The sequence below is a fragment of the Pipra filicauda genome, unplaced genomic scaffold (assembly GCF_003945595.2).
Source record: "Pipra filicauda isolate LSUMZ 115617 unplaced genomic scaffold, ASM394559v2 scaffold80_size11013439_pilon, whole genome shotgun sequence".
NCBI lineage: Eukaryota > Metazoa > Chordata > Aves > Passeriformes > Pipridae > Pipra > Pipra filicauda.
The window spans coordinates 136,996-161,694 of NW_024104987.1; the positions used below are offsets into that span (position 1 = coordinate 136,996).

Genomic DNA, 24,699 nt, shown 5'->3' on the forward strand with positions numbered 1-24,699 from the left:
ATGAGAAAAGACAAAAGCAAAGAACGACCCTGACAATATAAACCTGAGTAACAAGCAGAGCGATAGTAACAGCACCAGGAAATATAGATTTTGAACAGATTTAATACAAGGTTTATTAGGAAGGTAGTTTGGCCCTGTTGATCTGGAGGGAACATAATTTTTTATGTTCCTTATTTTGATTATTTTAAATCTAGCAGTGTAACAGCAAACTGAGCTATAAATGTATTATTTTTAGAGACCATGAGTTATTTCTGTAAATGTAATATTTCATATTAGAAGCTGCAATATGCAAGGCAACAGCATCCCTCGAGGTTCTCTTCTCTAGTTGCCTGCCCTGGCTTAAAGGAAGAAGAAGCTCCAAGCAACTGTGGGGAAGAAATAGAATTGCCATCCTCTGAGGTACAGTGCAGTTTTATCATCAGTGTAATCACCTTAAGTTGGACTTTTCAATTTGAATTGCTCAACATCTCCTGGAAGACTTAAAAATCAATGTATTTTTTAAATTACGAATTTTTCCTGTACAAAATAGCATTTGTTAACACTAGATAAACTAGGGTTTCTCAATCACTGTCATGATGTTGTAATTAATCTTGTACAACCTTTCAAAAGTAAAAATAATAGTTTTCTTTTGTCTTGCCTCTTGCTGAAACCTTGTATCTTTCCAAGTCCAAGATGCCACTATGAAATTTAACCAATTTTCAGATGTCTTTGATGTGAAAAGTATGTATTTCTGTAACATTATCTTTGAATTTGAACAGGTTCAGCTAGATTTCTCTATTGAAAATCATGGGCCAGAGCAACAAAAGGCAAATGCATCCTCAAAGATTGTTCAAAGTCAGCCGCTCAGGCAGAGTCCTAGTCAAGTCCAGCAGGTCCAGCTTTCTTCATCTAGAGCATATAAATTCTGTCAAGGTGTTTGGCAAACTTTAGAAATGGAATCAAGCCTTTCTATTCTCAGTCCTCAAAAGAACAGCAACCAAGGTAAGTCCGCTTTGTAAAGTAGTCACAGTATTTGACTCTTCTTGAAGATTGGAAGGACGGTAGTGGAATTCTGTCCCCTTCCACTAATTATTTTACTTGACTGCTGCTGTTGTTACAGACCTATCATCAGAATCTGAATGAGTTACTTGAAGGGAATTCCACTGTTGCCATCAGAAGTAAGAATTAAGAGGAACATCTATAAAGCTCTTTGGTTTTAATGCCATTGTTGCAAATACTTCTCCGCTTTCATTAAGTACTCCTGGAAATTGCAAATTCTGTTTTGACATAGTCTAAAACTTAGCTGGGGCAGATATGAAAGTGTCTGTTTTAGAACTGCACAGTCTATGTGTTGCTTAGTAACTGTTAGATCAAATTGTAATTTGGCAAATCATTGCTTAATTGTTATTTTTGTAGCAGGTTAATTGCTACAATACTCCTTAATGTGCTAAGACCTAAAAGCCAAAAGTGACATCACGGGCATAATGTGGTATATGCTGTGGGCACAAAATGAACTAAGTATTGATATTCACTAGAGTTTTATAGTCCAGTGCAACAAGTTGGAAGAGAAAAAAATAAAAGCAGACACATATTCTTATATGTGAGACAGTGTCAGGGTTAGGATGAGAGGCAAAGGTAAAACCTAGGTCGTAGACTGAACTTTAATCAGTGTTATACGTCTACAAAAAGCACCATGTTCTTGGAATATTTAGCAAGAGCACCATTTGTAAGATGTGTGCAGTAAAGTGTAGTTCTTAACAGGCAAATTGTAAAGGAACTTTTTAATGGTAGCTATTATGTTGAGCAGTGTATTGCAGATTAATATTACATCTCCCAAACTGTTGGCCTGTTCGTGGAGTAATCCTTCATCGGCAAAACTTTGGGAAACTGTTCTAACACCTGCTGTGGATCGGACAAAAAGTAACAGACTTACAAACTTCAGGGATGGCTAACAGCAGGATGGCTAATAGCGGACTGTGTTCCCTAGGGAGATTGTAGACTCTTCTTTATTAAAGGTCTTGATAAGTAGACAGACAAACATTTCTCCAGAATGTTCCAAGTAAAGGTGATCATCATTATTCCTGAGATCTGACAGCATCTGTGGAATAATATGACAGCCATTTAGCCTTTTCAAATGAGCTTTATATTGGCAATGACCTGTTACCATTACGTGGATACTCATGTGCCATTAACCACATATCAGACTGCAGGAACAAGAATGCAACCAGTGAGCTAAGGGATTTGTTCACTTCTGTTTGATACTTGTGAGGCCACATCTGGAGACAGCGTCCAGCTTTGAACCCTCTGGTACAAAGGATTGACAAACTGGAGTCCAGAGCAGAATCACTAAATTGCTGGGGCACAGGAACACGCTGCATGAGAAGAGACTGAGAGAGCTGGGTTGTTGAGCGTGGAAAAGAGTCAGTGAGTGGTGTTATTGCTGCTTTTTAACTACCCAGAGAGGGATTTTGGAGAAGACAGAAAAAGAGTCTTAGAGGTGCACAGTGAAAAGAAAAGAGGCAATGGACACAAGTTGTGTCAAGATATTCTGAGCAGGGAGTGATAAGCACTGTGACATTTCACCCAGAAGTCCTTTCCAGCCTATGTTACATCTACTTTTAAGTCAGTATATGGATGCAATGAACCATCTTTAGCAGCTCACAAGAAAAAATATTTTAAAGGGCTTTCAAAATGAGAAGTGGATTATAAGTGTATTTACTCACAAGAGCAGTCCATTGCAGGGACAAAGTAATGTCCATTGATAGACCTGTAGGACTGGAATGGACATAGTGCTGACAGTCATGATTCATGTGCTTTTTTTGTGAAGCTGGGACTGAAATAGGAAGAGTTATTTCAGGTCAGGCCTATATTGACAGGATAAGCAAAAGGATGTCTTTGAAACATTACTGATAGTGCCATGCAGTTTCGTGCTGTTGTATGTGTGATGCAACAGCTCTGGCAGCCTTACAAGGACATCAGTTTCTTAATGTCTAGAAATTTCCAGCCACTGTTGCAAAACTTAATGTAGATTTTTGGGGATCTAGAGAATAGCAAAAGGGAAAGGTAGTACTGCCAATGTGAAACAAGTGAAACATCAGTAAGGGCTGATATTTTCCTGAGAACAACTTTAATTTTATCTCTGCAACCAGATTTATCTGAAGAACCCCAGAGTGGAACTTCTAATTCAAACGTGCAGGCTCTGAAGTGCTGCATTGCAAGAATAAGATTTTTAAATGCTCTTTTTTGCTGCCTAGCTTTCTCCTCCAGGAAACCAACCAAAAGGTGTCCTTAATTCTACTAAAGTGAATTCTGCATTTCAGAAAACAAGATTGTGAAAGCAAAATTTTTCCTCTTGGAAGGACATCCCCTTAGAAGCAAAATATACAAAATTTTCAAGTTCTGATTTTTAGTTGAGGCTTGCATTATTTTTCATGCCTGAGCTATGGAAAATTAATTCAATCTTTCCTGTTTAATTCCACTCACTTGAATTTAGTACATTCATCAAACACATGGTTAGATAGAACTGTCATTAAGATAAAGTGACTCAGAACTGGGCTTTCAGGTACAAGTGACACACACAGAGACTTGGAAGCTCAGTAACAAGAATGATTTCATAGAATCATAGAATCAGCCGAGTTGGAAGGGACCTCTGAGATCATCAAGTCCAAACCTTGATCCACTACCGCTGTGGTTCCCAGACTATGGCCCTAATTGCCACATCCAGTCTCATCTTAAAAACCTCCAGGGATGGAGAATCCACCACTTCCAAGTTCACTCTGTCCAAATTTATTATATCAGTAGCTATGTTTTAGGGACATTTCTGGTGAAACAGAGAACTGTAGCACGAAAATTATTTTTCTGAACCTGTTACACAGTTTGATTCATTTTTTTCATGTACAGAACATCCTATTGGCACTCAAAATGGTTGGCATGTCAAGTAAGCCCTGCGATTTGCTCTGTTTCCAGCATATGACATAATGCAATGACTCAATGCTCAGTGTGTTTTGAAGTGTTAATGACTACATCTTAATACTGAATTACTGAAGTAGACTGTTATAGCCTTTATTCATTTCACCATCAAATTCAGAACTTGTATAAACTTCCAAGCAAGTCAAAAGGCTATGAGATATTTTAATTTTCTCTCTCTTTACTCTACTTGCTAATTTTCAGTTTGTATTGTAGAAATGAAATGGATTTAATAGCTTATATGTTAATTCTGTAGATAACTAGAGAGCAGGTATTTAGAAGGAACATAGGTTCCTGCTGAATGTGTTTTTCTTGTTCCATATTATTAAAAGAAAAAGAACCTGCTACAGAGGTAGACAGGTACAAGCCATGATGATAACAAAAGGCTCCATAAGATACATAGGCTGTACTAGTAAGAAATAAGCTTCTGTATTTCTTTCCTTTTTAAATGCTCTATGCCAGAGGCTGAGAGCAGGTGAAAGATTTTGGTTGGTGATCCACATCATGCATGTCTTGAATGCCGATGACAAGCCACCCTCAAAGGAAAGTTGCTTATCAGATTAGTTGTCTGCTTTCCTCTGAAAATCATGGCACACATGTACAGCCAGGTGATCAGGTGATGTATGTCTGCTGCAAGTTTTCTCCATTCACCAGTGGGCTATCGGGCCTTTTTAGATTTCAGAGTAACTGTTAGGCAGGAGGAGGGGAAGCTTTGTAAAACATTTAGAAAACTGAAATTTATTTTCTTTGAGTAATTTAGCTTAATAAAGTTATTACTTGCTGTTGGAGACACTAGTTTTTTGGGGAAAAAAAGGCAAACATCACCTATTAAAGTTCAACTCTAAGACTGCATTTAGCATAAAGCCAGTACTGTGAAGGGCCCTGTGTGGTACCGTGTGAACAGATCAGTATCAGCTGTATCTTGTGGGGTCAGCAGAGGCTGGGGTCAGTGCAGAGGGAATAAGGGCGTAAGGCAAGCTGTGTTCTCATTAGACACTGGATTTATACACGCTTGGGGTAGATGAAACTTTGTATTTTCATGTCCCACTCTACATTTTGAGAAACCCCACCTCCACAGGTACTCAGTATGTGTCCTGAGTTTACTAATTGGAGTTTACATTGTAGCCTAACAAAGAATAGGAATGAGCTGCTTTGAGGCAAAGTAACTTTTCTGGTTTGCTACTTGAGCTTAGGGGAGTTTCTTCTGCTATAATTCTCATTGTTCCTTGCAAAGCTCTGTGGTCTGAAATGCCACACTTTATGGATCAAAAGTTATCTTAAGTGTTTCCACACTAGACAGAATTTCAACAGCTTTAACATCACTGACAGTTCTAAGAGCAATCCATGGGGGTAAAAAGCTGGCCAGAGAAAGAATCTGGTGAAATATTAACAAACAGAAAGAGTGCTCTGGCTCTGGCTTCATTCCGGCTCCAATCAGAGACAGACTCATGATCTCTTTTCTGCGTTACATAAAACTTCATCTTTGAAGTGTTTCACAAATATTAACTAATCTCCTAGTTACATTTTCTTCACTTACATGTTCTTCTCCTGAATAGGAACTTGTTTGAGTTGGTGTTCCTTCAGAAACACTGTTAGCCATAAGCAAATATCTAGTGACAAATTTGTTAAATGAAATTTTCCATCTGGGGAAATTTCAGTTTGCTCATAGAACATGTCTATATATATCTCTTTCATTCTGAGAAAAAAGTTCTGTGAATATTAATTTCTGACCGAAGTTAACACACATCAAATTGAAGAGATGTTAAGCATTTCAATACACTAAACATTTAGTTCCATTTCCAAAAGCAGGTTAGATGCTTAACTATGATCTTGATAGCTCTGGTTGCCAAGGTCACTTCTGAAAGTAAGTTTCAGGCTTGTAAATTAGGTGTGTTTTTTCGTTGGTGTGAAAACCAAGCTACTGCGTTCAAATTTTACTGTACAGTGCATATTCATGCTGATCTTATTCAGGGTCCCTCACAGATGTGAACAGTCCCGAGCAGAACCAGCAATACAGTAAGGTCTTTATTCAGTATTCTCTTAGGATATTTCACTTTAAGTAGTATTTCTCATTCTGGGGTATTGATTCTTCATCTTTTTCCATTTTTGGAAATAACCGTACATTAGCACACATTTTTGGCAGTTCAAAACTTTTTAAAATAGCCTTATACAATGCTCGTGTCCTGTGTTGTTGTTCCAAACACCTAAATTAGCCTTTACTAGTTACAACTGTAGTTTCTCTATGAATGACAGGAGACAAGCATACAGAAGTCTTCAGAGGAAGGGATGCATGTGATGCACTGGTGCGTGGTTACTTTGCCTTTGGATTTACACGATTAGGGCATCCCACATTAACTTCTGAAAATCATCCCCTTTATTGAATACAAAACACCCTTGAAAACTGAGTGAATATTTAAAAAACCAGACTGTCTGTAAGCATTAAGTGTGTGCTATTTATGGATCTGCTCATTGCTGTTATTCAGATCACAAGTGCTAGGTAATATCATTCTGCTGCTGTTCCTGTTCAAGAAGATAATCCTTGAAGCAGTACCTTTCAGACACAGCTGCCTGTACTGTTCTAAATGGTTTATGTTGTGAAATTCTGCATTATTATCTGCCAGACGTGGTAGAGGTACTATAATGAATAAAGTCCATTTTCCAGGTAGGAAAATACACTCAAAGACCTTCATGAGTTCAAGCATGCTCTTCCATACCTTCTGCATCTGTAGGAAGCCACTAGGTGGCAAGCTGGACAACAGGATTTCACATCCACAGTGCAAGAGCCCACTGAGTCTTTGCCACCTGTGATAACAAATGCCACTAAGCTGACTCCATGCAGAGATGGCACACACGAGTGAACAGCTGGTTCAAGCTAAACCTGAATATAAAAATTATTTTGAAAAATGTCATGTTTTGACAGTGTCATGAATATTCATGAAGTAGCTGGAAATAAATGTAGAACAACTATCTTCTTTGGGTGTGACAGGCGTTGGGAGTTGTTGAACCCCTTCCCTGATCACCCAGCGCTGAATTTGCTTTTATCATATAATAAATTCTGATTGGAAATTACCCAATTGGGTTTCTACTTCTCACACTTTGCATAGAGCTATAAACCTTCAATAGATCAATTCATTCCAGAATTCAGGAATATTTTTTATTTTCTTCCATGTTAAATTTTGTTTGGACTTTCTACCATGTCCAGTTGACTTTGAAAATTTACCTTCCCCTACTAATAACTTTTCTTTGTCCATTTGTGTGCCTTTTATTTTGCTCTGTGATTGAATAGTCTCTGGGACTGCAGCCTGTGGTACAGAATGCTGTAGTGTATATTATCCCAAGTATATTATGACTACTTCTCCTGTCTGCTTTGGCTCTTTATAGAAAATGTGATGTCTTAGTGCCTTGAAAAATAAGGATTAAGTGGCTGGAGCCAAACACCTGTAAATATTACCTGTAGCTTATAGTGAATACTTTGACCAGTTACACTTATCTTACCTAATGAAACCTGTGACAAGACTAAAGTTCAGTTAGTTGGACATAATGGTTTTCAGAGAATTATGTGAGAAGCTGCAGGATGGACTCCGGCTGATATTAGGACCAGTCCCACTGCTTCCCATCCAAAGATACTACTTTTTGAGTTAGTTCTCTCTAATACAGACAAGATATTTTAGACAACAAAATCAAAGATTTCCACAGTACATGCCTTCCTCTGCGAGAGAAGATTAAAAAAAAGCCCCAAAAGGTAATGGTAATAGTGCAGCTTTGTCAAGCCAACAGAATTGCCTCTGAGCCTTTTGTATCATGCATACCCAAACATATTCTCTCACAATGGAGAGAAGGGTAAACTTGTAAAATGTGATGTTTAAAAACAGCTGAACAGATAGGTAGTGCTTAACTTCAACAGTCACACCAACCTCCCAGCTGTCTTCCTCTCTTAAGCAGTCTGATGCTAATGGAGATGAACAGCTACAGATGGAGCGAGGATTGAGCAGGAGATGCTGATGTGCTACACCATCAGTAGAGCACACCTTAATGGGCAGTTCTGGGCCTCCTATGTACAGAAATGATTCTGTTAATATAAGACTGTCACAATACGGCACTGTGGCAGCAGTGTATTTAGAGGAAAAGAGTAAACCAGTTCTCTTCATCTACCCAGTCTCATAATTACATACAAACATAACTACGAAGTGTTTTTCTGTATTTTTTTGAGCAGTGGAATTGGAAGTTATACATTCAACCAAGCAATCTGAAGAATCTCAGCAAAATGTCAAAGCCAAGGATAAACTTGAAGTGCCAGCTGGAGATTTGACAGTCAGAGGAACAAGGCTGGAAGTTCAGCAGAAGTTAAAATCCAGGAATTTATCTTGTGCTCATCCATTAAAACCAAAAATCTCTTCTAACATGGCAAAAATCCGCAACTATAATATTAAAGACTGATTTCTATGTTGGCAGCAGGTTCCAGATCTACAGTTGCTATTAATTTACTTTGAAGTCTCTAAATCAGATGTAAATATTTGCTTCATTTTTGTATGTTGAGTTATTTGCAGCCAGAAGGGAGAACAAATACCCCGTTTCACACAGCGACCCCTGAAATAAAGGGTTAATGTGTGTACATTATGAGATTACAGTCTTCACTGTTAATACTTATTTCTTTTAATTATATGTGTTAAATTTTGCTTGCATCATGGATTTAGAAATGCCCAGTTAACACATAGGTAAAGCCTTGTGCCTTCAGGCAGGGCTTCCAGGTCTTTAGCAAATTTTTTGTTGAGAAACTGTAGATGTGATTTAAGCTTAGCAGTGGGATGCCTCAACCTACTTGTTTTCTTCTAATTAACAATGCAACCGTTAATCCTGTGCAGCTATCTTTCTACTTGAAAGTAAAGGGGTTGAAAAGATTACACCTGAGTCTGTATTGTTTCTCATATTCTGTAGCTCCTCCCACTTGTTCAGACATAATGAGAGTATAAAATTAAATCTCTATTGTCACACTAGTAATTATATTTTTCCCTGACGTGAGATTGCATGGACTTTAAAGCAGTGAAAAACACTGCTAATGAGTTAGAATCATACCCTCAGAATCATACCAGTTGCACTGTAAGATATAAGTCTTAAAACATAAAACTAAAAGAAACTTGAGTTAGCTGGGATGTAAGAAAGGATATCTCTGTAGCAATGAACACACCAGGACATTGAAACAAGTAATGAATGTATTTTTGTAACATTTCCGTAATGCTGAGCTGTCTTGGGATATTACAGCGATGAACTTTACGTAAAGGAAATACACTTGAAGAATTCAATAAAAAACTTTTTTTATGGAGTCTCTGTCTATGGAGATAATCAAAACCCAACTAGATGTGGTCCTGGACAGCCTGTTCCAGATGACCCTGGAGCTGAGGGCTTGGACTAGGTAATCTCACGAGGTACCTTCCAACGTAAGAGGTTCTTTGAGTCTGTGAGTGGTATCACTGAAGTGAATAATACTTCTCAGTTGCTGCTAAACATATAAAATCTAAACAGGGAGAGAGCCTCTTACCCATGAATGTCTTTTTTTTCTGTAGCGCTTTTCTTTTTAGAAATGCTTCTCTGGTACTCTTGCAAACAGGTGCTCTCCTCGGCATCTGACAAAGTGGTAGAAATCAGTTTGAGAATTTGAATAATTGTTTTCTAGTACCTGCTGAAAATGTTTTGCTTTAGTGCAAAGGTGCTGTGATATTATGATCAGATGCTAAATCTGCAATAAATTTCATGAGATGTTACCAAGCCAATATGAGGCCTGAGAGACCTTGTGAGCGTCTTTCTAAATCTTTTTGTTACTCGAAAATCCTGTCATTAGATTCAACATTGTTCATGAGCCAGAACGACATGATGCATTCCCTTGAACCAGGCCCTGAATAAGCTCTTTCTGTAGCTCAAAGCATAGTGGTTTCTAACAAGTACAGGAATTTTGGCCCCGATCACACCAGTTAAAGCACTCACTGGTTATTTCTAGAACTCATTGTGTAAATTCTGAAGTTTTTAATAACTGTAGATTAGCCTGAAAAATTATTTTTATTTTCATGTTTAATAACTGTGGAGATGCACAATAGTTCAGTTGTATGAGATTCTGTGCATTTACAGGTGTTAAAAGCAGTGTAAAAGAGCAGTTTGTTCCTTAATCTTTGTAACACTGCATGTAAACCTGGAAAACACTACTCTTTATTCCTTACATCATGGATATAAGCTCATGGGCTGCAGACTTCAGAAATGCTTTTGTATAGGTTTCTATGCAGGTTTCTATGGGTTTTTTTGTTTGTTCACTTGTTTGAGGGTTTTCTGAGTGGGTTTTTTTTTCTTTTTTTTTGTGTTTTTTTTTTTTTTGTGGTTGGTGGTGTGTCCCCCTTCCCCTGACCCCAGTAAGTCACCTGGCATGCCTGGTCCTGCAGACCTCTTGCCAGAAATGCAGCTTTAATATATTCCGTTTCCCTGAGAAACAGGTTTCCTTAAGTCAACTGTAGGTAAGTGAAGATGATAGCTCTTGGGTGTTTAATTTTATTTTACTTGTGATAGAAAAAAAAAAGCAGTTAAATCACTGTACGTTTGTTTCAGAGTAACTGTAAGAACATACCCTGTACGGTGAAAATTAACAAAGTATGCATAATAATAAATAACATGACCATATTGCTTGGATCCTGCACGGGGAGGTTGTGCTAAGGGTGTACTGAATACAGCAGGAAAACTCTCATATATTATGATCAAAATATTTAATAAATTGGGCATTGATTCTTAAGAACCAGATGAGAAGAGTGGAAACAAGGTACTACTGTGGATACAAAGAAAGGAGTGCCTACAAAAAAGAGAATTCAGGCTGGTCATAGAATACTGAAAAGGTAAAAGAGTAAATTATTGATTTTTCTTATCGAAGGGCTAAAAAACTGTTATGCTGAGGAATATATGGATAAAGGCAAAAGGTCTGCCCCGAGAAGGTCGGAATGGAGCTGTATTGCCAAGTGGCAGCGCAGGCGCCACTGGGAGCGGGGCCTGTGCCCGGAGCCGGGTCTCCCCGGGACCAGGGGTGAGGCGGGGGCTTTCGGCGTCTCGGCGCTCGGGCCCGTGTTTGCTGACCGAAAGGCAGGAAGGATATTTTTGTGTTGGAGTCGTAGGCAATAAAGAAGAAAACTGAAATTCGTTGACTCTTTGGCTTTAATTGAAGGTGTGTAAGTTACTGGGGAAGTAGATGAAAGGTGTCTGCACGCCGAGAGATCCGCCCCGTTCCGTCGGTGCTTCGAAGAGGGGCGTACCGGGGCACGGCGAGGAGGGAGCCCCTGGCACGCCCGCCGCCTCCGGACCCGCTCTGCTGCCGCCAGTGAGGGCCGCGCGGCGGTCCCGGGCACGGGGCAGAGCATCCCTGGCCGGCGTGCCGGCTGCCCTGTGGTAACCCCGGCACCGCGCTCCGCTGGGGTGAACGACCGCCGCCGCCGGAGAGCAGCGGGCGCTGCTCGCTCTGCCGGCGGCCCCGAACGCCCCTCCGCCGTCACCACATCGCCTTATCGCCTATAGCAACGCCGCGCGGGCGCCGCGATTGGCAGGGCCGCGCCCCCGCCCCCGCGCCCCCGCCCCCGCATTGGGTGCCGGCCCGAGATTGCGCGTCCGGCCCCGCGTCCCTTTGTGCGGGCGCTGCGCGATCCGGACGCGCTTGGACCGGCGCCCGCCGAGCCTCCGCATCAATCGCCGAGCCACGGTGCCGGCGCGGCCGTACGCCCGCCACAGTGTGCACACCCGCGGGGAGGTGGGAGAGGGACACGAAGAGCTCCGCGCCCACGGTGGGTCGGCGCTGCCTCGTCCCCGGCCAGCCCGGCCCGAAGCCAGGCACCCCCGCAGCGCCCAGCCTTCCACGGCCTCCAGTGTGCGGGGCGGGGCGCGACAGCTTGGCCCGGTGCCGTGGGCACGGGGACCCGCCTGTGTCCGACCCGAGAACTGGTCAGGGCCCCCTCCTCCCGTGGAGCGACTCCGGCGGGCAGGGGTTGGCATCACCCCGGGTCCGACTCGGGGCGGCCCTGCCCCAGCTCTCATTGGACTGCGGCGAGGAGTAAACTGTCAGCCCATGTGGCGTGGCCGCCGGAGGTGGCGACTGCTTAAATAGCGGTGGGAGCTAGAGGGAGACAGTGAGGAGAGCGCGGAGTATCGGCCGTGCGCAGCTCGGCACCGGCCGCCGCAGCGTCCGCCCGCAGAGCCCGCCCCGCAGCATCCCGACCCCGCGCTGAGCTGACGCCAGAGTCTTACCGACACGAAGCCTTCCGCCCCTGTGCAGGTACTGGTGGGACGGTCGGCGGTGCGGTCGGGAAAGCGGCAGCCTCTGCTCCCGCCTCCGCGGGCCGCCGCGCCCGGCGGGTGCGCCGGGAAGGCTCCATCTTGCCCCCGACGCCGGGCGGGCGATGAGGGTCCGCGGGCTCGGCTGGGGTCCGCGGGCTCGGTCCGCGCGACCGGAAGGTTCTGTTTCCCGCCCCAGGGTCGCCGCGCCCTGTTGCTGCCGGCCGCTTTCTCGGGACCCAGCGCGGCCGTGCCGAGGGGAGTCCCCCGGCTCAGTGGCCGGTACCGCGCTGCAGCCTCCCGCTCCGCCCGCCCGGCGAGGTGGCTGCATTGTGGGGCTGGCGCTCGGCCATCTTGGCGGCGGGCGGGGACCGTGCCGCCGCCGCCGCCGCCGAGACCCTTCGCCGCCGGGCCGGGCGGGATCGGGGACGCAGCCGAGCCCCGCAGCCCTCGTGCGCACCCGGCGGCAGCGCGAGGGGCCGCGCCTGCCGCGGGGCTGGGCCGCCCCGACCCCGCGCTGCCGCAGCCCGAGCCCGGCGCTGCCCCGAGCGGGCGTCGGGGCTGCACGGGCCGCGCGGCGGCGGCGCTTCGTTCTCCGCGAAGGCTCGGCCGTGGCAGGCTGAGCTCGCTCGCACGGGAGGAGGTCGGGAGGAGGTCGGCGTTCGGTATTGCGAAAGGACGCTCGTCAGTAGGTACTGGGAATCTGTCGCAAAAAAGGTGCCGCGGATAATGCTAAACTATTTTTTACCACTTCGTTTTAAACCAGCCACCCACGGGAAATAACTCGATGATCATACAGCGGTATGGATTTGATGATGTGATTCTGTCAGGAACGTGATGATCGTCTTTTCTCTTCTGCTGTTTTTGCACCTGTTTGGTTTTTATTCCACATTCCTTCCTGTCATAGGGCCCTTTGAGATACTGAATGCATATTTTCCTAGCAAAGCTGTATTTGGATGCTTAAATATAGACAGGTGTATTAAGGCTGTGTAACTGAACTTGCATGCTCCATCAGACCACCGTTGGGAGCGTGTCTTGTCTTAAAAAACGGGAGAAAAAAACCTCAAGCCAAAGAGCACCTTTTCCTGAAGCCTCTACCCTTCTTGAAACAAAGTGAAAATAACATTGTGAGAGGCTGCATTTAGTAGGTGAATTCGGAGGGTGAGGGCAGTTATGAACAGATGTTTTGCAGACGTGGGACTAAGATTTTTTAAACAAATCATTTTTGTTTAAATGATTCCCCATCATGCTTGGGAATCAGCCAAGCTGTGTTGATTGTATAAGCAAAATTAACTTTTCTCCAATAACAGCTTCGAACCATATTGTGTTTCCCACTAAGTAGTAGCATTTTAAATATGAATGCACACTACCAGTTTTCATTTGTCTTGTGGTCGACAGGACAAATACAGCATTGAAACAGAAAGAGGCATTTGAAAGGTCTTCGTTAAATTGACGCTGTAGCACACAGAGTGATAGTAGCCAAATGCTTTCAAAAAATGAAAACCAAACTGTGTTTGCCTCTATTTTGAGAAGGGTTTCTTCACTTGTAAAGAGCTGTAATGTTCCTATGTAAGGACAGTTTTTATTACAAATTTTAGACATTATAGAGATGAGGAAACCAGGGTTATGATGTAATCATACTGAGAAACAAAGCAAGCAATCCTTTTGTCAATATCTGTGCTGAAGAAAGCTGTGAAGGAGTCATGAGTGTTTAATTTTACAATAATGGGAGCTCCAAAAAAGAGGAAGATTTGGACTGTCTAGAAACAGTAGTTGAGCTGGCTTTAAGGATTCTATCCCACCGTGATGACAGCCATCGAAATAACAGTGAAATAAATATTGTGCTCCTGTTTAGGAAAAGGAACTGTGTGCATCAGGGGTTTATTTGTTGTTTCTTTGCAAAAAGCTGTTTCTTCCCTTCCTCTCCCCTTCCTTTCCTCACCAAATCCTACGTGAACAAGTTGCAGCAGAATAGGTTCTCTTTTGTGGTTGGCAAGTCAGGTATGAGCAGGAAGAAATTAGATTTTACCTTCACTTTTTTTATTTTCTTTGTCTTTTGTTCTCATTTTCTTATAAGCTTGCAATCTTAATGGTCACACAGTTATTTCTGTAGGGAAACAGTAGATAAAATTATTATTAAAAAGTTGTATAGCTGCCAGGCACGGTGGAAAACCCTGATTAATACTTTTTTTGATTGATATTTTGGTGCTGAATTAGGAAGGGACTGAAAACCAAATGTTTTAAATGCAATAGAGAACAGTATTTCAACTTAAGAGTAGCTTTGATAATAGTATTATGATAACATGATGCCAATAGTTATCCAATACATAGAGAACCAGATTAAGAAGGTATAACATGATTGGAGAAAGGAACTGGCACCAATAAACAAACCAACCTTGTCAAATGGCTAATGTGGGAGGTAGACCAGAGCACAGGTATAAAGTGATGAAAGTTGTTACTAGTCAGTAATACCAAAAGGGATTGTTAGTTATTACCAGTCACAAACCGAATGAGTCAGTAACATAATATAATTGCTAAAAAAGATTGTGTAAATCCAGTGAGATGGTAGCTTATGCTTTACTGAGGTGTCTCCTGGACTGATATTTTGGCGGTGGGGTGGGTTGTGGTGTGTGTTTGCTTCTCTCCCCTCAGTTAAAAATACTAGCTGTCTGAGGAGAATTCACAGAACTCAATTTAAGCAAAAGCAGGGATAAACTGAGGAAAAAGGATGTTAGATGTCTGGTTGGATTCAACAAAATACAACCTTAAGAAATAGGCGACTCCTGTTTGTCCCTTTGTGTCTTCTTTGTCTCCTGTTTTAATCTGTTGCTTTTGAACACCTTGCTCATCCAAGGTAGCAGGAGCAGTCTGTTCTGTATGTTTGCTGCAGTCTAATCTTTTTTAAAACAGCTGTAGAAATAATTTGCTTTCTTAATCTGTGATATGCCCTATGCTTGAAAATCTGTCTATGTAGTGTGTTACTGTGTATAGTCTAAAAATGCTCTACAGCAAAAGTCTCTAATATAGTAAAACAATACAACACACCATTTCAGGTCAATGGCAATCAACTTTAAATTGGTTTAGTTGCTTATTATCTGTCAAGGAAGACCAAAGACATTGTTGGTAGCTATAACAGCTATTTTAATAACTGTTTAATCAGAGATGACTTAATATTCATGATTTTTCTTCTTACCACTCTTGTTTTCCAACAGCAGATCATCCCTTCTGTCTGCTACTAAATCTGTACTTTGTATCTTATCTTAGATGTACACTTTTGGAGCTCTTTGTGGCAAGTGTAAATGTTTCTGGTTCTTTGTGTGTTAAAATCTTTAAGTTGTGGCTCTTCTTACCCATTCACCCTGCTAAAATTAACTTCTTGGCTCTTGTTCTTCTGATTTTGATTACTGCAGCATCTTTTTATCCACCTTTGACACAGTCTTGCACAACTACATTCATAACATGTTGGCCAAAATTGTTTTGCTTATGAATTCTATTACTTCACTGTCTCAGAGGAACATTTTGTCAATTGGCCGTACCTGGATGGAGTTTTTCTGATACTTGAGGAAAAGATGTGGGATGAGAAGTAACAATCCCAGAAGTGTTCTCTCAGTCCCCTGAAATAGAAATTATATTTATCTCCTTAGAGATCATCACCCAAAGAGCTGAGGTATAAAATTTAATTGTAATTAAATTATCATCCTGTATATTTCTTGTCTTAAGCTTGAATTGCTTTGTGCATGAGATCTGTTTGTTCCCTGCCCCCAGCACAGAAATTCTGAATGTGTAGCAGAGTTATTGCGCTTGATTGGGTTTTACAGGTACAGTGGTAAGGCCAGCAATACAACTGACTTACTAGTTTTATGAGTGGTGCTTCTCTTCAGCACAAAGTGGACTGAGCATGTTACTACCAACTTAAGTTTTGGGGACTAGTTTCTCAGTAAGGGCCTTGCTCAATTTGACCCTTAGTGTTTCCCTTTTTAAACAAACAACCAGAGTGGAATGGACCTTCTGTCGTTTGGGTGTTTAGCACAGGACCTAGAAATCCCAGATGTCCTTTTGCAAGCACTTCTGTTTCTGCTCCCAGAAGGAATGGACTGGGTGAGGTAACCATCCCTTCTGCCTCAGTGTTAGGTGTTGCATAATTCCACAGTTACTCCACAGATCTGAATCAAGATAATTGCTGAAGGAAAGAAGAAGGGTGAAGGAAATCAGGCAACCTCTGTGGTGTTGTATTCTGGCAGAGCCAGGGCTCAGCTGAGCAGTGCTTTGCTTTCCTTCCGCACACCCCAGTGGTCTCTTCCAGCTACGAGAAGGCATTACCGTTTCCTGAGCAATGTAATGTGTGGATGGAAGAGAGGCCCATTTCTTGCTGAAAAGCATTAGGAACTCCTGGAAGAGGCTGCAAAACAATGCCCAAATGAAACATCTTGGGTTGGAAAAACAGTTGCGAAGTGCTCAACAGAGAGTACCCATTAGTGCTGTATTTTGGAGAAGATGATCAAGCCCCAGCACCACTTAAGCAAAGTGCCTACATGGCACCACGGAGCATAATACCTCATGGAAGTCAAACTTCGGCTCTCTCATAAGCAAACTTTTTCTTTCAAAGTTAAGACAGACTTGTAGGTGTTTAAATACCTAGTTTTCTTTGTGGTTGTTACTTGTTTAAAATCCTACACATTAAAGAATATTTGACCTCTACTTACCAGAAGGATTATTTAAGGAGGTACTGTGAATGCTTACTACCTCTTTGGTTCCTGCAGCAACACTTTTATTTATTTTTATATTAAACCCCTCCCCTATGTATATGGGTATTTTCCCCTTCCCTCTCCTACTTTAATTTATCTACTTAGGATCTTAAATTGTAATTTGAATTTAACTGAAACATCAGGTTAACTTACCTTCTCTCTGCTTAGCTGTTAATATATTTTTAGTGTAATAGAAAATAATGGAGTGTAATATATGAGCTATCATTTGGTGTTGTGGTCTGGTATAGGTGCCCTGCCATGCTGTGTTATGTCATTTTCTGGTTGTCATGTAGAAGCTGGTGGTTCTCAGAGAGATGCTCTTTTGTGGTGTTTGAGATTAGGGTCTTTGTATGCAAATTTCTTGGGCCAGCAGCTGAGCTTTTTCATCCCATCTGTAATCCAGATCTGTTCTGCCAAGCCATAACTTAAAGCACCACCCTCTGTCATACGTAGTCAGTGCCACATTCCCAGTCCTCTAAATGTGCAGTATGGCAGTGCAGCATCCAATTAGCAAACTCTTTAGATGTAAACCTACTTCTTTGATTTGGGCATTTAAAATTATGCTAAATTGTGCTGTAGTCTTTGTGCTCTGTGTTGGGTTTTCTCCTCTCTGTGTGGGCTTTTTCTTTTTAGTTGGTTGGATTGGGGTTTTTTCTGGGCTTTTTTGTTTGTTTTTGATGGTTTTTTTGTTTGCTTGGTGTTTTTTGGGGCAGTTGTTTAAGGTTGTGTTGTTTATTTTTGGGAGTTGGTTCTGTGGGATTTTTTATTTTTGTTCGTCTGGAGTTTCTTTTTCCCCCTCCAACAGATCTTTTGATTATTGATACTTAAGTTAGCATTTACCTTTGGTATGATTGTAGAACTTGTTTTGCTACCTGTTAGGTTTGCCTTGTAATTATGTATTTTATTATGTACATTTCATAATTTCTCCACCCACCTCTGCTCCAGCATGTTAATCTTTCTTCTCTGCTGACTTCATAGAGGCTCTGCGTTTAGTAGAGGTAGACTTACTCATTTTCTGGTTGTCATGTAGAAGCTGGTGGTTCTCAAAGAGCCTGATGTTCCTTCAGGATCAGTCTTCTCATCCTTGTCAACCTCGTGGATCTTACGGTCTGTTTGATTAGTCGGGATATAATTTTTTTTTTTTTTTTTAATAGTAGAGACTCCATAGGCTGTTCATGTGTGGGTGTTTCTCCTGCAAATACACTTGTTTGTCACAACATGTTAGGAACATTAGACACATATACTTTCCTCTGTGTGAAATCCTACTAGTCTTACTGCTTTATGCACCTCAGCAACAGGGAGAAGTTAAGCGATGGAGGACGTGGTGATTGCAGGCATAGCAGGAAAGCTGCCAGAATCTGAGAACTTGCAAGAGTTTTGGGAGAACCTGCTTAATGGAGTTGATATGGTCACGGAGGATGATCGGAGGTGGAAACCAGGTGAGTGCTTGTTGTCCCTCCTTTGGGAACCTTGGGTTCCGAGTGTTTTAGAGGAATTATCCTATGAAAAGAAAGGATTTGTGAGATGCAAAACCCTGCCAGAGCTGAACTAACTTCTGATATATCATCAAGAAATTCAAGAACAGAACACTTTTGTGAAGGTCTCTCGTAATCCGTTTTATAATGTCACGTCCCATGCAGTAGTACCTTATAAATTCTGTGTAGCTTACTTTCAAAGAAAAGAGCAGCTAGGCAACTCTTGGCAGAGCAGCTAGGCAACATGAATCCTATACCTGCTGTCGGTAACTGTGACAGTAAGATGACTCTGACATTTTTCTGGTTTCAGAAGTAGCACAGGGGCTCCAGTGCTGTGATTTATGACTTTTCACAATGTTCTGTTTTGTGTGATTTGTCATTTTGAAGTGTTAGGCACATGTCTACCCAATTCAAGCTAGTGATTTGCAGAAGTCAAAAACAGCTTTTGTTTTTCCTCTAGCTGGGGACCAACTGGAACCACTGATTTGAACACTATATGTACTTGGTACAACTTGCCAAAGCAAAAGTGTTTAAACTAGGTAGATGTCTTTTGGTGCTATATCCAGGAGAGTCTTAAAAATTACAATTGGTTTTGTTAATGCAGGATTCTCATTTCCAGATGAGGTGGGTCAGTAGATGCTCATGCAGCACTCTGGCTACTGCACAGGGCAGTGAGGCTTCTTGTGTAATCAGGAATCAACTGTGGTCATTCCGTAACTGTCTCTCAGCTGTATTCTGTGACTCAGTGTTGAATTTTTCTTCTCAGGAATTTATGGACTGCCCAAGAGAAATGGAAAGCTCAAGGACATAAGCAAATTTGATGCATCTTTTTTTGGGGTTCATCCCAAACAAGCTCATACAATGGATCCTCAACTTCGCTTGCTGTTGGAAGTTTCGTATGAAGCTATTTTGGATGGAGGTGAGCAGATGAATGACTGAAGAGGGAGAATTATGCTTTATTTTCTCTGTGCAACAGGTGTAGACATGCAGCTGTGTGATGAAAACTCTTAACATGAGAAAGCCATCACATTAGAGAGGAGACCAATGACCTAGTACGGGGGATAGAACAAAGCTGTTTTCTCTGGAATGCAAACCAGGAAATCTGTGCTGACTGCCAGCAAATCTGTACCAGCATCATATGATACAACCAGTATGACAGAATCACTTAAACAGTCAGCAGTTCTAGAGCTTTTCTGTGTTTTGCTCTACCCTAGTATTCCATAAGAATTCCTTTGTAAGAGGCGAATTTGTAATGCAAAAGGAAGGTTACTTGGTTAGAATTCACATCCATAGTCTAAAAGAATGAAGATGGCCTGATGTATTCCTGTCCATTGGGCAGGTTCATCTTTTTCTTTAGAAGGTTTTCCCAGGAAGTGTGCTTTCAGAAAGAGCAGCCTCTCTCAAAACACTGGCGGTAATAGAAGAGCTTTTGAGTTACTTATCTACAGAGCCAAGAAGTTTATTCTTCCTGTTAATCAGTTTCACATCAGAACATAAGAAGCACATGGGGGGAAAAGTTGGAACCACCTCACTAGTACTGACTAGTGATGGGTACAAATTGAAAGAGGGGGAATTTAGATTATATATCAGGAAGAAATTCTTTCCTGTGAGGGTGGTGAGATACTGGAACAAGTTGTCCAGGGAGGTTATGGATGCCCCAACCCTGGCAGTGTTCAAAGCCAGGTTGGATAAGGCCTTGAGCAACCTGATCTAGTGGGAGGTGTCCCTGCCCATAGCAGGGGGGGGTTGAGACTAGGTGATCTTTAAGGTCCTTTCCAACCCTTGACATCCTATGATTGTATGACTTATTAAAATTAACTCTTGCTCCTCTGCTGCTGAGCCTCAGTCTGGAGATTGAATATTCTGTTTGTCTTCAGGACTCCTGAAGTACAGAGAAGAAGCAATAGAGATTTCTGCCAGTTGAGCTTGCTATGTGTTTTTTTAAGCAAAGTTGTTTCTTGTTCTGGTTATTGGCTTTTTTTGTCCTTAAGAATTTTCATTTCTGTCGTGTACTCCAGATCTGGGTGTTGTGTGTGGCTAGAGATAGATATTGATGTGCTCACATGACATTCCAAGTGCTGTGATTTTTCTCCCCTTCATTCCGCTCCTTTTCTCTGTATTGGAAGTCGGCCCTTAGCTTCTCTCCGTCAGCATTTTGCCTTTCATAGTCTATACACTTTTTTTACACAAGATTCTGGCAATGCCCGACTGGGCTGAAAAGCTTTGTCAGGGTACAATATGTTCTGATCAAAAGCCAATACCGAAGTTCTGATGGACTCAAGTAAGACTTGTAAGGTCTGCAGTTGAAACAGGTGAAAAGTTACTAAAGGTAGGGAACAATACTGCTGGCCTGCTCGAAAAGGCCAATAAATAGTATTTGGTGAACTGGTGCCAGTGTACCTGATATCTCCCCAGTTTGCCCCTCATTATAAGTTTGTTTACTGTAATCTACCTTCCGATGTCCCCATAGGTATTAATCCGGCCACCCTCCGTGGCACAGACACAGGTGTATGGATTGGTGCCAGTGGGTCAGAAGCTGCCGAAGCCCTTAGCCAAGATCCAGAAGAGCTTTTGGGATACAGTATGACTGGCTGCCAGCGTGCTATGCTTGCCAACAGGATTTCCTATTTCTTTGACTTTACAGGTTAGTGCCCCCCAAACCTGTTGATGCTGATCAGCAATTGCAATTTCAGCGTGATTGTACCACAGTTGCTGTAGAGGAGTGGGATGGTTATGATGGCGTAGTCCCCTTTTGGAAAGAGAAAGTAGCATGTAACTGTTGCAAGGAGGCCTATGAGAAGTAAAAAATATATTGTATCTTTAAGATAAGACTCATTGTAAGACCTTGTAACTCAGCTACTGCTGCTGGGCATAGCTGGTGTTCACCTGAAAGATGGTCATGTCAGGAGGCCTTCATAAAAAAGATCTAGGTCCTTTCTGGCCTTTAGACTGCTATTTGGTATCAAGCTATGTAGAAGTCAGATAGCCCAGAGACAAATTGACTGTACCAGTTGACTCCTTTTGAGTAAAGTGGAAGAAGTAGGAGAGCCACCAGAATGATGTGATTGAAGGCATAGACGTGACTCAATCCATGTGTGGTTTTGAAGAGAGTGGAGGGATGGGAATTGATTTGCAGAGCAGCAGAGAACAGAGATAGTGGCAAGGGTAGCACCAGGAAGAGCATTCTATTGTTAGAATGGGGAATTAGATGAGACCTGCCTGTGAACCTATAATCTCTTTTTGATGGAGAGACAGAATTTTAAAAAATACCCTTAAGGCCAATCTGTTCATAATTTTTTCCCACCTTTCTCATGCATTACCTAGTAAGCAGGCAGAGATGGTGGTTCTTGTCTCCCATTGCATCAAGTGTACCTGTTATATTCTGAAGCAACTCTTACTTAACTTCATTTTAATATGTTTCTCTTGTGATTACATCCTGTAGTCTTTGGAGAACAATCTAGAAAATTAAGGGTTTTTATTTTCCCTTTTGTGTTCCTTAAGGACCAAGCTTAACTATTGACACAGCCTGCTCCTCTAGTCTCGTCGCTCTGGAAAACGCTTTTAAGGCAATTCATCATGGACAGTGCAGTGCAGCCCTAGTAGGAGGGGTCAACCTCCTGCTGAAACCCAACACATCTGTGCAGTTCATGAAACTGGGTATGCTTAGTCCTGATGGTGCCTGCAAGGCTTTTGATGTTTCAGGTAAGGCATTAGTACACAAGCTTGTCACATTGCATGAGAGAAACTTATTGTGGAGTCTATGAGCAACTATTCTTTCGGTACAGCAAGGAGCTGGCCTCGTAGTTGTTCTGAGGTGCACTGTTTGGGACATACCCTGGGCCTGATCTGTGTTGCATGTGGGGAAGAAACTGACACTGCATGGTTCATTCCTCTGCCACTGGGGAGAAAAAATAGCTGTCTCTTGATGGAAACTTTCTATTACCATTTGTGATGAGCACTGTGCCTTTTTTCTAGGACAGGAATTTTTTTTTTTAAAAAGAAATAGATATGTCATATTCTCAAAGGAGTCTATTGTAAGCGGTAGCTCAGGAATGAGATAATCTTACTGCAGTAGTGTTTTGCAACATTTTACAAAGCAGAGCAGACTTAGAGACTCATTCTTCTCTCTCTGCTCTCAGGAAATGGATATTGTCGCTCTGAAGCTGCTGTCGTTGTTCTTTTGACCAAGAGATCTATGGCTAAGCGGATCTATGCCACAATAGTAAATGCTGGAATTAACACTGATGGCTTTAAGGAGCAAGGTAGGTCTTGAGCTGCTGAAAAGTGAGATACCAAGAGAACTGTTCAGTCGTGAGTCTTTGTCATCAAAAATGGGCAGTTGTAGGGTTCTTCTTTAGGTGTGTAAATGTTTTTTAGTGTTTGTGCAGATTTTTCTTTTTCTGTTTTGATAATGCGAAGTTCAGGGCCCTATTTTGTAAAGAAGTTGAAGGAGAGAAGTGGTGGTTTCTACTGTATGAAGTAACATCAATGTTCTCTTGCTAGTTTAGCCTTCCTCAGGACATCTCTGCAGTAACTTCTGCACTGATGGTAGAAATTTAGGTAGTGTTATGACTGTACAGCTCTTGTCCTACTGTTGTCCAACTTCTCCTGCTCTCCAGTTATGGAGACACTAAATTTCACATGTTTTGCTCAATCTACACATCTCCTAGTATTCTGTTAATCAGTGTCTTTCCACCCTAGTCTAAGCCATTGCTTTAGGCTTATTTCTGGCTTCTCTGCTCTTCTTACAAAGAGCTTGAGAGGCTTATTGTGTTTGGTGTTAAGGACATGATATAAATTCTGAAAAAGTCTTTATAGTTGGGTTTTGGGGGATTTTTTTGGATGTGATAGTCCCAAGCAATTGAAAGGGTGCTAAAATCATTACAGGAAGTACCTGATAGAAAGAGGAATTGACAGCTATTTTGATCCTAGGTGTGACATTCCCATCTGGAGAGATGCAGCAGCAGTTGGTCAGGTCTTTGTACATGGAATGCGGTGTCAAACCTGAAGAAGTGGAGTATGTTGAAGCTCATGGGACAGGCACCAAGGTCAGCATGGCCCTTTTGGGTTTGCCATGTTTTCTTCCCTTGCATCACTTGCCACACTTTACCATTTAATTATTCGTTGTTTTCCCAAAGTGAAATCTTTTTCCCTTCTGCCAGTTAGTAGAATATGTTCTGTTTCACCACTTCTGGTTTTTACCCAAACACCATAATCTTTCCAATTTCTCTTTTGTGGTATGTTTTGGAAGTGCTAGCTAATAGCCATTCTGATTCTCTTCATACTAGGTTGGAGATCCACAGGAAGTAAATGGCATTGTAAATGTCTTCTGTCAATGTGAGAGGAAGCCATTGTTGATTGGATCAACCAAGTCAAACATGGGTCATCCAGAGCCTGCCTCTGGGCTTGCGGCATTAGCCAAGGTAACAGGGGGCTTGAGAAAGAAAATATGGGAAAATGGGGAACACAACAGTGTGACGGGTTTAAAGGTTTTTTTTGTTTTATGGAAAGTTTGCAGTGATTCAGGATAAAATCTTCACTTGTGATGATAAGAACTTGGATGTTTCTTAATAACTACTTGCTCCACATGCCAATGCTTGCAAAAGCTCAGGTGGCTATTCTGCAAACCACGAATGCCCAGGTGGCCCTCTACTGTGTGCACACACGCTTCAGTTCCCCCTTCCTACTGAATTCTACAGGAGCATAACTCTGCTCAGTATAAAGGCTTTGGGATCCCTTTGTTAATCCTTATTTATCATTCATTGATCCTTACGCTGGACCTTCCAACAGAACTCTGCTGTAAGTCATTTAGGTTTGAGGCACATACAAGTGGAGAGCTTTCGATGTTTGGAGTAGTTGACAGTGACCACAGATGAGAGGCAGTGTGGGCTTTCAGTGCCAAAAGAGCAGCTGATCCTTCTGGCTTTTTGTTGGGGTTGTATCATTTCTTCCTCTTCTCTCTTAGGTTGGCATGAAGCCAGGTGAGTTCTTTGGGATGAGGCTACCAGCTTGAATAACTGTCTGTCTTAGCAACGAGCCTGCTATCTACTGCTCTAGGCAGACAGTCATCTATTGGCTCTGGCTGCTAAACTGCTTAGCAGAGAGCTAGCTAATGTTCACACTTGTTTGTAAGCCTATTACCATAGAACCACGCAAACTGAAGTCACGTACACTGCCACTGCTACAATTTTAGGCTCTTCAAAGTGGTTACTGTGACCTGAATACGTACAACTTCCTGTGAATAG

General features: G+C 42.1%; 2 protein-coding genes across 2 annotated transcripts in view; both read left to right on the forward strand.

Annotated features, from left to right (window-relative positions):
• Positions 1-9,713, forward strand: part of CCDC57 (coiled-coil domain containing 57) — a 28,404-nt gene extending 18,691 nt beyond the window's left edge. The window contains exons 8-10 of the mRNA XM_039390225.1: positions 277-399; positions 759-981; positions 8,156-9,713. Of these exons, the coding sequence (XP_039246159.1) occupies positions 277-399; positions 759-981; positions 8,156-8,382 (573 nt within the window). The 3' untranslated portion in view covers positions 8,383-9,713. The remainder of the gene's footprint in view (positions 1-276; positions 400-758; positions 982-8,155) is intronic.
• Positions 9,714-11,762: 2,049 nt separating this feature from the next.
• Positions 11,763-24,699, forward strand: part of FASN (fatty acid synthase) — a 43,866-nt gene continuing 30,929 nt past the window's right edge. The window contains exons 1-8 of the mRNA XM_027716559.2: positions 11,763-12,235; positions 18,272-18,418; positions 19,221-19,373; positions 20,925-21,098; positions 21,956-22,156; positions 22,594-22,716; positions 23,387-23,502; positions 23,743-23,877. Coding sequence (XP_027572360.2) covers positions 18,292-18,418; positions 19,221-19,373; positions 20,925-21,098; positions 21,956-22,156; positions 22,594-22,716; positions 23,387-23,502; positions 23,743-23,877 — 1,029 coding nt within the window. The 5' untranslated portion in view covers positions 11,763-12,235; positions 18,272-18,291. The remainder of the gene's footprint in view (positions 12,236-18,271; positions 18,419-19,220; positions 19,374-20,924; positions 21,099-21,955; positions 22,157-22,593; positions 22,717-23,386; positions 23,503-23,742; positions 23,878-24,699) is intronic.